Source organism: Melitaea cinxia, chromosome 30 (genome assembly GCF_905220565.1).
Source record: "Melitaea cinxia chromosome 30, ilMelCinx1.1, whole genome shotgun sequence".
Classification (NCBI taxonomy): domain Eukaryota; kingdom Metazoa; phylum Arthropoda; class Insecta; order Lepidoptera; family Nymphalidae; genus Melitaea; species Melitaea cinxia.
Genome location: NC_059423.1, coordinates 284,119 through 298,586, shown reverse-complemented (window position 1 = coordinate 298,586; position 14,468 = coordinate 284,119). Strand labels below are relative to the sequence as shown.

General features: G+C 38.1%; 1 protein-coding gene across 1 annotated transcript; it reads right to left on the bottom strand.

Moving 5' to 3' along the window:
• Nucleotides 1-440: 440 nt before the first annotated feature.
• On the bottom strand, nt 441-10,995 carry LOC123668050. The gene is made up of 9 exons (XM_045601843.1): nt 10,916-10,995; nt 8,758-8,897; nt 7,599-7,736; nt 7,143-7,265; nt 6,559-6,651; nt 5,788-5,912; nt 5,395-5,484; nt 4,032-4,175; nt 441-1,835 (listed from the first exon to the last, which is right to left on the bottom strand). The coding sequence occupies exons 1-9, from the start codon at nt 10,993-10,995 to the stop codon at nt 1,059-1,061; spliced, it is 1,710 nt and encodes a 569-aa protein (XP_045457799.1). The 3' UTR covers nt 441-1,058.
• Nucleotides 10,996-14,468: the final 3,473 nt, after the last annotated feature.

Here is a 14,468-nt window from a genome sequence, read left to right as displayed (position 1 = left end):
TCCTAAAGTAAGCAACTTAATGCTTGTGTTATAGGCAACAGCCGACTGGTATAGCTACATATATATTACACCCAGACTCGACATCGGATTCGGACCCACAACCCCCGGAGCAGAAAGCAGGGTCATGCACAAACCGCGCCAACGGGCTAGCCAGATAACTATTTGATAATAGAAAAATCTATTTACATATTTGAATTTAAAAAAATTGTAGCTAATTGAGGAGAAAGAAAGAGGTCCTAATGACGTTTTTTTCCTTCTGCTGTTAAATTCAATCCGTAGCTTATGAGCTGAATAAACGATCGGTGAAAAAGGGCTTTACTGTGCATTTATTATTAATAATTAAAATTATTTTTTTTTTTCAAAGTAATGCTTATGAGGACTGCCTTATTTTTTTCTTAAATTGATATTTTTAACTCATTGGGTAAGCATTTACAGACGGATAAAATAATTTAATATATTATATATAAATGTTTAACAAATATTAGAAAATTTCATATTTATACGCAAGAGGCGTCATATTAAACCACATAGACTACATACCATTTATAACATATAACATATCAGTCAGATAGAAGGCGTTTAAGTTTATTTTTAGTGTGATTTACTTCTGTCAGAATCAGAAAACACAATACACGAGTCAAACGCCCAGACTACGCAAACATCAATATGGCCAATACAAATGTATGCCATATGTGGGAATCGAACCTGCAAAAGTCACAAATCAATGATGTGACCGTTGCTCTGACGCGTCGTCGATTGTTAACCCTGTTCCATTTAGCTCATGTTATGTATTAGTTCGTTTTTTCATCAGATCAACGCAGGAGAAACCGCGCGACGCAGCGAGTGTAGTGTATGTGGTTTAATTTAACGCCTGCACCTTGTATTTATATGTATATATTAGTATTACATATCATAATCATATAAATCAGATCAGTTAACTTCATATTTCATACACTAAAGGGCAATATACAAAAAAAACTTAACAGAAATATATGCTTAATAATGCATATTCCTTTCTAACATATAAACCACTTAACACATAGATATATATAATATATTTACGCGTTGTACATTTCATTAGCATTCACATCACTATCGATGGCCGGCAAGTTATCGATGACAGAACTTATGGTTTCCGGAACGACACTGACACTGGTCACCGCATCAACGAAGAGGTTATTGTCGTTGGAGTCGTCACCGTTGTTGTTGGAGTCTTCACCGTTGTTGTTAGTATCACAGGGTTCAGTAATGAGAGGGGCACAGGCTCCGGTTAAATCATCATAGCATGGAGGCAGCTCGATATTGGCTCGGGCATCGTTTTCATTTTGAGCAGTGTGCGGTGTTTGAACGGCTTGGGAGGTTTCCGGGGCATCGATGGCCTCACGACTTAGATATTCAGGCGGAGGGCCATATTTGTATCGTATAGCTTCTGTGTAGGGCGGAGGACGACCGTCTAAAGCGGGGTAGTTTTCAAAATCAGCACCCAACAGACGGATAGTTCTACCGTTAAGTGTATATGTCTCGTCTGCGAGACGTACTAGACCTAGGTCTCCAATATCCACGTCTGGTGTGTCCGGTCTAGGTCTGTTTCTTCCAAAGCGAGGTATACTTAGATGGAAACGTCCCAGTTGCAACGTTAGCGGTCTTTGGATTTCTGATAGATCTGAAGACCTTTGAGGATTATCGTTTAGGTTTAGGGCACTGAACTCAGCGTCTGTGAAGTAAAGGTCGCTGGCTGTGGGCGAGCGATAGTCGAGTGGTTGGTTCCGGGGTGAGCTTGTTAGGGATGATGGCCGGACGTCTGTCATTTCAACGTCACAGCACTGGGTCGGTACCTGGAATGTATTATGATAATATAATTGTATTTTTTCTCAAACAAGAAAAGCTGACTCCAATTATTATCACCCAGAACTCAAAAATTACGTATTTGTTAAATTTCGCTCAAATTGAAATGGGACCACACAACAAGAATATTCGTCATTAATAACTTGTTTACCGCGGGCTTGAATATGTAGTGTGCCTACGATATAATAGTATGTAATCCATTTATTGGAGTAGTAATAAAGTATATTTTCAAGCCTTCGGACGTGTTTAATTTAATAGCCACTGATCTGCACAGTACAAATACAACCCCAGATTATTTTTCTACGCATATGTCACGATCTCATAAGTTTTGTACTCTGTAATCTCCCGCGGGGTTGAATTCACACCACAAATTTTGTTTCCGCAGTTTACCGCGGGTTTGAATTCAACCCCAGACGACTAACTCGTTTTGACACTGTTGTATTAAGAATAAGAATACTTGTGGCGCCATCTAGTAACTATTTTAGTAAAACAAGGTTTGTCAATTGTCTTTGTTCGATTGTCCTCCTCCTACCTATTCTCTCTGTGTTATAAAAAATGTAATGGTAAAATGGTGTGCATCAATATAGAATTGTAAAGGTTTACAAGTTTTTAATTATTTAACTTTTCCAACATGGTAGCTGAGCGTGGTTAACAAGTAAAACCCATTGTGATATGTGGATTATTAAGATACGATTAAAAAATAATAATACGATTGAAGTAAAAACGCAACGCAAGGCGCATGCGCAACAAAGAAAAATTATCTTGAAAATAATTATCAACAAAATGGCTAAGCAGGCAAGAGTAGAAGATATAACATTATAGATCGCGTCATGTAAAAAGAACGCTGGCCTTGAAGCTGCGCAGAAGCGATTTATCAGTCTATTTGGTGGTATGGGGTACGGGACGGGAGTGTTTATTACGTGTCGCATGCTTGCCGGTGTGCTATTGGTTGGACAGTTCGACGTCGACTCAAAATACTATCGCGCACAAAAGTTTTAAATTACAAAATTCTCCATTTACTATTTATTTCACTAAAAAACAAATATCAATTTATCGTTTTAAACACATAAAAACTATTAAGATACGAATATCGAGAGTACAGATAATTAATATTTTTGAATACGACATTTCAATAAATAAAAAATTTGTTATTGCTTTTGTTTAAAAAAAAAAATGTGATTTTGTAAAGTGATAATTAATATACTTCAATCATTACAGCCTATACAGTCCACTGCTGGACATAGGCCTCCACAAGTTGACGCCAAAAATAACGTGAACTCATGTGTGTTGCCCATAGTCACCACGCTGGGCAGGCGGGTTGGCGACCGCAGCGCTGGCTTTGTCGCACTATGGCTATATTCTTTAGTACCGTAGCCACACAGTACCTTTGGATAATTATTGCCCCAAAAATATTGTTTTTACTTTTATCGTTGCGCTGTTCATCTACAATACTAATTTTGATTAGTTTTTATAAATGAACTATGTAGTACAAGCCCCGTACCGACGGTATTTGCTTTAGTGTGTAATTGAAATGTCGATCGTAACTCGACAATCTAGACCACCTATTTTCACGTATAAAAATGTAACTTTGAGCCGTATCACAATATATTTCTTTTGCTGTTGAAGCTAGATAGGTACTATTGGGAAACAGGATAAGTATTTTTTCGACATGTCTTTGCACCAAGACCACTTCTTCTGCGATTTTATAATTGGTATACGCACATGTACAACACTTGTATACACTAAATTAAAGCTTAGTTCATACTCTTCAAAATAATATAAGCGTTTTTTTTTTAAGTGTAGAAACTATGAGTTATGAGCAAAAATGCACGTCTTAAGTAGCGGTTATCATATCATGCTGGGGTTGAATTTAACCCCGCGGCAGACTACGGGAGCTCGCGCTCGGGGTAGTCTGGTCTACCACAGATTAATTATTGAATAAAACACAATATTTTTAATCTTCAAGGTATAAAGATTTACTTCATTAATAAAGAAACTCAACGAAAAGAGGTAGAGTAGCGTTATTTTATTTTAATTTTTTTTTAAAATCTATTTATAGGTACTATTGTATTTTTATTTCATCTAAACCCCTTATAATCCTTATACTCACTCTGATAAGCCATAGCTAAAAAATTATTCCAAAATCGTATCACGAAATAAGATATCTTTTATACAAATAACTTTACCTGTCTATATCTAGAACAGAATATGGCCGACAGCCGGGCGAGCCCTAGGCCTCCGTTGCACACCTCCGAGGCCTCGAGAGGTGACTGAGTAGTAGGGCTACAGGTACCCTGGAATTCAAACGTATTCATGTTTTTTTTTTTCTTCTGTAAAATTATATATGATTAAAGAAAAAGTTAACTTAGCTGTTGGAAAATAGTGAAGCCCTTTTCAAATTGATACTAAAATTCATATACTTAATAAATACAAAATAGTTCATTGTTATACATTGCAAGGGCCGATGCACTGGGTAGTCTGTGTTAATGGATACCCCGCTCAACCACCGAGGCTTAAAAAACTGAGGACTTGAAGTAGAGTATAGTAAGAAATACCCTGCTCAAAATCTGGAGCAGCTCGACTAAGAAAGTACTTTATCACAGGTGCTTACAGAAGATCACAGCTAAATAACACTTCTCTCACGCTGTGTTGTATCCCTGTAGTGATTAAGGTGACCAGTCCTCCTGGGGGGGGTCAGTAGGGGTGTTGATAGGCTACGCACTTACTTTCTTGCAAAAAAGGGCTATTCGCGGCATTTACGATTTTGGAGCTCGAGTCTCCCTACGGGATGTTTTCCAAAAGGTGGACATATTAACGATCGCGTCGCAGTATATTTATAACAATATTATGTATATCCGCCAGAATATTCATTGTTTTGAGATAAATAGTAATAATCGCATTGTAAACACGAGAAGGAATAACAAAATTGTAACTCCAAGTTTCCGACTGCGTAAAGTAAACGTCGCCTTTCTGGGTCACGGTATTCGCATGTATAATAAAATACCACAAACGATTTTGGAATTGTCTCAACATAAATTTAAAGTTTTTATTAAAAAAAAAATAATAGATAAAGCTTATTACTCGGTGCGGGATTACATAGTTGATAAAGATGAGTGGACTTAGTGACGCTGTACTTCATGCAACATGTTTCTGATTTTGTACTAAAACACAGTTTATATATTATTTTCAAAAGAGTAACTGCGGAGCTTCTTGCCGATTCTTCTCTGCAGAATCTACATTCCGAATCGGTGGTAGCTTCACTTTTACAAAAATAATAATTTATTTTTAAAGTTTTGATTTGTAAAATGACGATTCGAAAGTGCTCTTAGAGCCTATTTGAATAAAGCTATTTTTGATTTTGATTTTGATTTTATGTTGATGCTTACCATCAAATAGTCCGTACACTTATTTGTCACCTTTGTACAATAAAAATTAAGCATACATTAATTCACCGCTACAGGCTGTAACATTCCACTGCTGGGCACTCTCTCCATGTAGGACAGGGTCGGAGCTTATTCGCGCTGTTCCACTGCGGGCTGGCGCACTTACAGAGGCCATTTGAGCATTTCTAACAGGACTGGACACTCCGGGATCCAGAAGTCTAGTCGCTGCTGCTTCGTAGCGGGGTGGGTAGCGAGCCTGGAAATATGTTGAAGAACAGTGTTAAAATTTATTTAAAAGTAATTGTGTGCGTGCTTGCATGTGTGTGTGTGTATGTGATAGTATGTACGCGTGTGTGTGTCGATGTGCGCGCTCACCGCGTAGTGGTGCGCGGTGTCCCGGTGCGCGGTGGCGTGCCCGGCAGCGTGTGTGTGAGTGTCCGGGTGTGTGTGTCGATGTGCGCGCTCACCGCGTAGTGGTGCGCGGTGTCCCGGTGCGCGGTGGCGTGCCCGGCAGCGTGTGTGTGAGTGTCCGCGTGTGTGTGTCGATGTGCGCGCTCACCGCGTAGTGGTGCGCAGTGTCCCGGTGCGCGGTGGCGTACCCGCGCAGCGCGGCGCGCTTCATGTGCATCTTGCAGAGCGCCGACACCAGCAGCACCACCGCGATCATGAAGATCAGTGCACACGCTGGAATGAGACTCGCACCACTTATTATTCTGTTAATTTTTAATTGGACTCCTCTAACTGAGGGAGCTAAAACTATTTCGAACTTATGTATTTCAAATTACAGAAGAATTCATACTCAGGTATTCATTATAGCCGTTAAATCGTTAGATCGATAGCTACGACCATTTATTTATAATACATACCATAATTTTTTAAATATTAAAAAACTAATTGCTTATATTTGCATTACAAGATTACATCACATAATTTTGGCTCGAAGGACCAAAATAACAAAAACCTCTGTGATTGTTATTATTACAAAATAGAATATAATAGATAAAAATTTCAATGCCTACGACTTACTAATAGTCTATGTCAGTTATCTTCAAACACTAACACAGACTTATGCATGACATGTATTTTTATATGTATGTTTTAATCGTTCCTCTAGCCTTATAGAAGCGCAGCAGTTGCAAAATCCACTATGGTTCTCTACTACAGATTGCCAAATAACTTCTCAATCAGGAGTAACGATTCTTACCACGTGTTACAACAATCACGTGTTCTCCGAGGAACGGTGGGGGGACCCAAAGGACAAACGTATGACCTGTTGTAAGTACAATATTGAGTAAAATAAAACAGACAAAAGCGAGTGAATCTCACTTACCAGTAACAGTGTATATGGTGGATTGGATGAACCCATAGTCATCTGGCGCGTGTCTGTCTTCGAATAATGGGGGGAACTCCACTTCCACATAGCCTGCGGAAATAACAATAATACATATTTATATAACAAATAAAGGCAAACACTTTGAAATAAAATTAAAAATACACGTGATTTATGGGTTTTTTTATTGAGGGATAAGTAAAAAAAACCACATAACTCTGATGACGTCTGATCCAATATTTTAAATAACTTTTTAAATCCCTACGGGTTCTTGCATCTCTATTGAGTTTTCAATGTCAGTCCTACGAAGGCCAATTGTATAATGCTAAAAATAAATAGTGAATGTAAATAATGTTATATGACCTAGGTGTCAAATTTAAAAAAAAAAATGTATTATTTTTATAATTATAGAGTATCCTCCTAGTCAGAACCCTTCCCCCCAGCATCTCACCAGCCAGAGCGGCAGGTATCACAGTACTACACTATCCTTCTGGACAGACCCTTCCCCCCATCGTCTCCCCAGCCAAATCGGCAGTTATTAGAACCAAAGCATCCTCTTGGACAGCACCCCCCCCCCCACTCACCGGCCAGCGTGGAGTAGCGGTGCTCGGAGCAGCAGCCGGGCTCGCGGCACAGCGCGGCGCCGGGCCGGCAGCACTGCGCCTCGCTGATGCAGCGCCCCGACGAGCAGTTCAGCTTGTCGCTCCCTGGGGCCCGGGGCGGCGTTCAAAACGTTGCATTATTGGCCAAAACGACTCCAAACGGGTAATTGTTTGAAACTCAGTTGGAAGGCATTTCGAAAAGGTGGTAATTCATACAAACTTTTTGAATGTGAAAGTTTGTCTGTCTGTTATTCTATCTGTGTCGGTATGTTTGTTACGCTTTCACGCATGAGATCAGCCGTCGCACACGTTAGGAGCCAGCAAGTTAGTGTGAGGTGAGTCCGGACAGGACATCACTCTGGTGTAGTTAGTGGTGACTCAAACATTGGCGATTTTCGGTCGATTTCCGCTTGAGATGGATATATACACGGTACTCACTCGCGCAAGGCCGCGGCGGGCAGAAAGGCGGGGCCTCGTCCTCTGCGCCGGCGCAGTCGTTCCAACCGTCGCACACGTAGGCCGGCAACACGCAACGCGCTCCACACCAGAACGCTCCACGAGCGCAGTACTTCGGCCCTGTAACGCACCACGCGTGTCATTGTTGGTAGAGGGGAGGACGAACAGTTGAAAGACTAATGTCTTGTTGTCTTTCCGCTAACTGTTTTTAATATACAAATATACTTCCAAGGCATTTTGATTCGTCGTTTTACAAATTAAAATTGTAATTATCGTTAAAAGTATAGATACCACCGATTCAGAATATAGATTCTGCAGAAAAGAAACGGCAGGAAACTCCACAGTTACTTTTTAAAAAAAACTGCGTCAAAAGTGCTTGATGGAGCGGATGAAAGCGGACACATCCCGACACTCCCCATAAACTCTTCAGGGCCACCTCACTCACCATAGGAATACAACGCTATTCGAGAGCAGAATTGGTATTCTGTAAGGGGATTTACCGCTTCATTCATCACAATTCGACACTTGACTTCATGCACATATTCTAAAATAGCTATAAGAAAAGAATATCGATAAAACAAACACAGCTCTAGATTGCCGCTCTTCGATTCGACCCTCACTTCACTTCACTTGTGCGTACGGAATATTTACAGAATTCCAAACCAAGGTCAAGTGGGTTCGCTTTCGAAGTGAGCGCTGCCACTCAGGTGAAGCTCGATATCGAAATGGATATTTACAGAATAGCCCTGCAGTACTATTTATCTCAATTTCTGTAAGTTTGAGGTACTTCCCCAGTACGGCTGCCCCAAATTTTAAGCGAGGTGTTTCCCGCTGTGCCTCAATAAATTCCGAATACGTGTTTAGGAGCTACGATTTAAAAGGTACGTTAGATACAGTTATTAAAACAATGAAAAACGAAGCAAAGCATACGAAGCCCCCAAGGATGGAAGCACTGATGGGCAGTTACTATAATAGCCCCCATGGCTTGGTTTTCAACAGCTTTAGGTGATCTCTGAGACACGATGGCGAAATCCACAAAATACACTCAAAATAGAATCAAATTTTTGTGCAATTGCAAATATTTGTCCCGAGGGGACTCCAACAACTAAAACCCTGAATACATACCAGATCTCAGGCCTACCTCTCGTCTGCACCAGTATGTACAGCTTGCTACTGAAGGGCGGCGAGGAGCACATGTACTGGCCGCTGTCCGTCAGCTGGAGGTCAGACATCTCCAGCTTGCTGATCGTTGTCGAACCGGTCGGTTCTATATTGAAGGGCCTGGAGGTATTTTAAAAACTATCTTTTATACCACTCGGGTAGCAAACCGTAAACTTTAAACACCTGCAACATCAAGAGTATTACAAGCGTGTTGCCGACCCAAGAACTCTACTTCCATACTTACCAAAGGACCACAATACTACTTAAGTGCAGTAATTTTTAGCTGTAATCTTCTTTAAGGTTGAGGTACTTTCCCAGTCGTGCTACTCACAATTTTTAATAAGACCCCGCTATGCCCTATTTCAATAAACCATTATAGTGCTATAATAAAATGCAGGCATTGTATAGTGTAACATGCAGGTGTTGTAGAAATGTCATTACAGCCTATACAGTCCACTGCTGGACATAGGCCTCCACAAGTTTACGTCAAAAATAACGTGAACTCACGTGTTTTGCCCATAGTCACCACGTTGGGCAGGCGGGTTGGTGACCGCAGTACTGGCTTTGTCGCACCGAAGACACTGCTGCCCGTCTTCGGCCTGTGTATTTCAAAGCCAGTAGTTGGATGGTTATCCCGCCACCGTTCGGCTTTTTAAGTTCCAAGGTGGTAGCGGAACTGTGTTATCCCTTAGTCGTCTCTTACGATACCCACAGGAAGAGAGGGGGTGGCTATATTCTTTAGTACCATAGCCACACAGTACAAAAATTGTAATTGAATATCTATCCTAAAACACGTTTTCTTTTCACCAACAGTGTGGAAAACAAGTATACAGTTCATCTAGTAAGCTATTTATTACCATAGCCTATGAACACCAGCAGCATTGCAAGCGCGTTACCTAAACTAACCCCCGCCCAGCCCAGGAGCTCTGGCTACCTTACTCATCAAAAGTACTTCTCCAGTGAGACTGCTCCAGATTTTGTCCATGACATTCGTTACTATGCTGTACCTCCATAAAGTAGTTCGAAGAACAGATACTAGATCAGAAACAATTCCTTACCTGCCCTTATCTGTTCCATTATCATTTCTAAATTAAGTACATACAAAATTTAAAATATATATTTACGCACTTTTAAGTTTAGAAATTACATTTTTTTAATTATTTTATTATATGGCAAGTAATTGATCTATATTTTATTCTGCTGGTAAGCTAATGTTTATTAAAATCTATATATCCTAAATGGGCCTATTGTTTGTAATATGAAGGTCTGTTCACTGTAGTAGTGACTGGTAAAGCTATCTGATGCATAGCGGTAGTTGTCAGATAAAAAATTAACATCAATGTTATCTGTCTGATGTACTATATTTGCAATGTGTAAATGCAAAATTTGAAGTTTAATAGTTGACGTGAAATAATACATATAGGTGTTAATTCCTGCGGGCCAGTCAAAGCTCTAAATGAAATCTGTAAGAATGTTATTTAACCGACATCAGAGAGAAAATAATAATAATTTATTTTTTACGTAATGATGGTCCCATATAAATTTAAGGTCTATTTTCATATTTAGTTGTCAATGTCGCTATAATTTAAACCATCACGATAATATAAAAAATAGTCGTTGATATTTTGAAAGTGTTTCGAAACAATAAAGACATTGTTGTAATTAACAGGGTCGTAGCTAGGCAGGGGCGATGTAGATACCCGCAGGCACATGGCCTCGTATTTTAAGGGGCGTATTTTACGATGCCCCAGATTTTACCACAAATTACAATCTAATTACGTAAATTTTGACTCTGTTTAACTCCTCTTTCGGGCGAATGTGAATCTGTTGTAATTAAACTACCTTCAGAGGCAAGGACCGTTAGATTAATGGAATACAAGACTCTTAAGAGAAGAGAAGATCTACCTAGAGTTTGGAAACAAAAAAAGAGGCTTCGCTGATGCGACTTTATCCAGACTATCTCTGATAATAAACATATCATCAATGACTGAGATAGGTAAACGTTAAAGCATAAGCACTGCCAAATAGTCTTAATAAAATAACATAACCTATAATTAATAAAGGTAAGACGATTTCAAAGCATCTTGACCTGCGTGTGTATGTTTGTGTTATGTGTAACATCATATAGATACAGTTACTGAGTGTGCGTGTTGACAACAGACTTGGATTTAATATTGTTTAAGAGGGTGTAGAAACTCGATAGTCCCTCCCCCTCCATCGTTAGAGATATACAGAACGAATTCGATATACAAACAAAATATCAAACCACATAAACTTTGAAGTAGGCTATATACAAACAAAAAATCTGTCAAATAGAAGTACTTTTAAGTTGAGCTGTAAGTCAATCTTGTGAGTAAGCTTGTGGTTGACTGCATTATTGTATGTAACATAGAAATTGTATGTACTACACGTGGTTAAATGTCTCTTGCTTGTATCCATCCACCAGCATATTCAAAAAAAGTCACAAATATAATTTCTTTTCATCTCAATAATTTTAGCCCCTGAAGTTATCACCTGGGGCACCCGCCCCGGTTTTTCCCAACCAAATCCGACCCTGACTGTCCCTACACACAAATTAAAACTATATTTATTATATTTACCGACAACATTCACACACAAACATATGCCGAGATGCATTAAACAATTTATAAAGTAACTTATATTTTCGATGTTTTGTGCAATATGAAACTTACAACAAAAATAATGACCCAACTTAGCCTATTATTTACAATTGTCTAAGTACTTATGTCTATACAAACATCGATCAGGTCATTTTGTCCATAAAAAATAACAATTATTGCAACAAATAAAATCTCTTTACCTAGAATATAAGAAAAACGTATCGAAAAGCAATTTTTATCGAATTTCCTAGGGATAAGCTCGGAATATCTTTAACCGGTAAATTTTTATAAAAATATCTTTAATTTTATATCGTACAATAAGCATATTTAAAATTGGCAGTATTGATAACTTCGCGTTGGGAATGCAATGGCAATGAAAAACATACCCAGCTATGACAAAACGAAAGTGTATTAATAGCTTTTATTTAAAAAAACTCTTGTACAATACAACCTCAGATTTGAAGGTTTAGGCTGTAAAACAGCACGCAATTGCTCCCAAGCATAATCTATGGTTTAGTCGTATATAGTTTAGTTATATTAGAGTTTTGAAATCAAAGCCGTATTTTTTTTTAATTTGTGGCGCCATCTATCGCGCGACATACAAACTAGAGAAAACTGACGTATCCTACATCGCGATATCAAAGTTATCAAAGCGTTTGAATATATATACAAGAACCCGACGACAATCGTCGGGGCAGTAGCCCGCCAGTCACAACACCGGCCTGGTTGGAGTATCCTCCCTTTACGATGGTCGGTGAGGAACTTTTCCTGTTCCTCGCACCCCCAAAAATTATTAATCTATACTACAAGACCTTAATTTTCTGTTTATTTCTTGTTATGATAGAGAAACTTGACACGATTTGAGTTCATATTACATACAGGAAAAAACTGTACTATATTTTGTCATAGTTAGGTAAATATTCCATCTACTGAGTATTGTGATTCAACTAGAGGGAAAGTAATAACAACCGATATACAACATTGATGTCAGTGGCGTAGCAAGAGGGGCGAGAGGGGGGGCATCATGCCCCGGGTGTTACTCACAAGGAGCGCCAAATGGTCCGCAAAACAAAACTCTGCAAATATTATATGGTTTTCGAATGGGGGGAAGGTGCGCTAAAAAGGTATTGTGCCCCTGGGCGCGAGTTAAGCCGCTACGTCACTGATTGATAGGCAATTTTTTTTTATTACAAAAGCTTTGCTAATATAGCAAGCATCACTTATAACTTAATTACAGAACATTAAACCAGCTTAATAAAGAAAATCATTATTTTGTATAAATTCTTCATTTGTTTCCATACTCAAAGGCAGTTAATGGAATTGTTATACTAAGAATCCACTGACCAGCTATATTAAAAAGAAAATCATAGCTAAAGCTTATTATTCGGTGCAGGATTACTTAGATGATAAAGATGTGTGGACTTAGTGACGCTGTATTTCATACAAGATATTTATATATATATATATATATATATATATTAACTGCGGAGTTTTTTTGCCGGTTCTTCTCTGCAAAATCTACATTCCTAATCGGTGGTAGCTTCACTTTTAAAAATAATTAAAAATTATATTTGTAAAATGACGGTTCGAAGATGCTTTTGAAACCTGTTTGAATGAAGTTAGTTTTATTTTTGTTGTAATTATTATATCATTTATAGACAAAATGACCCAAATTCATTTTAATATATATTTATACAATAATAATATATATGTTATTTGTATCGTAAAGCATTTTTGGTCGGTCTTGTTATATATTATTGTTTTCCAACGGAGGTAGGATATTTAAAACAAGCGCGGTTTAACAATAATGGGGTACATGTGACCCCATAACTAAGCACTATAAGTTATAATAATAACTAACAAAGAAATTCATTTTATTAATTATTTCGTCGTAACATTAAGCACTCCTATAAATGATCAATTTTATTTGTCAAACTTGTTTGTCAAACACTTTTTCTTGATATATGATGGAACTGAAGATTGACCTAACATTTTGTATGACAAACACGTATGCTAACATTCAATTTTATTTGTCAAAAGTATGTTTGACAAACATATTTCATGTAGTCGGAAAAACACATAATTTACAGGGGACTTACGAAAACATTAAAGAAACGATCATTGTATATATAATTAACAATAATTTCAAATGAAACCTTATCACCTTTGATTATTTTGAACAACTTTTCAGATATGGTTTAAATCACACGCTAACTACGACATTCCTCTTTTCACCCTTTACAAGTACCATAAAACTACAAAGGTGTGTGGATACTTTAAAAAATCTTTAATAACAATGTATTTTTTAAGTTTTAAGGTTTCATATGATCGAAGAATTCAATATGGCGGAAACCTAACCTTATAGTTTTAGTTATATATATATATATATATATATATATATATATATATATATATATATAACTAAATCGGCAAAAAAGCGTATGGCTCACCTGATGGTAAGCGATTACCGTAGCTTATAGACGTCTGCAACACTAGTAGCATCACTGTGTTGCCGACCTTATCCCCAATTCCCCCCCCCCCCCCAGGAGCTCTGGTCACCTTACTCACCAACAGGAACACAACACTGCTTGAAAGCATTATTCAGTTGTGACCTTCTGTAAGGTCGAGGTACTTCCCCAGTCGGGCTGCTCCATATTTTGACCAGGGTATTTCCTGCCGTACCCCACCTCATTTCATTTACTAACTCAATATGACCAATAAAGAACCTAGTAAGTAAGTAAATAATATAAACCTATTATGAGTGACTGCAACTTTAAAAACTTTTTACATTATTTTATTTTGTAATTTATATTTACTTACAACTCGCTATTAATAATATTATTGAAGTTACTTTAGAAGCGGCAAAATTTACTGACTAGTATTTTATAAGTTGATTAAGGCACTTATTTTTATAAGGGCCCATTTCACCGATTGTGGATAATGCTATCCAACAGATAATAAAATAATAGATAAATGAATATTTACAACGTACACACACGGTCGCCTGTTCCTAAAGTAAGCAACTTAATGCTTGTGTTATAGGCAACAGCCGACTGGTATAGCTACATAT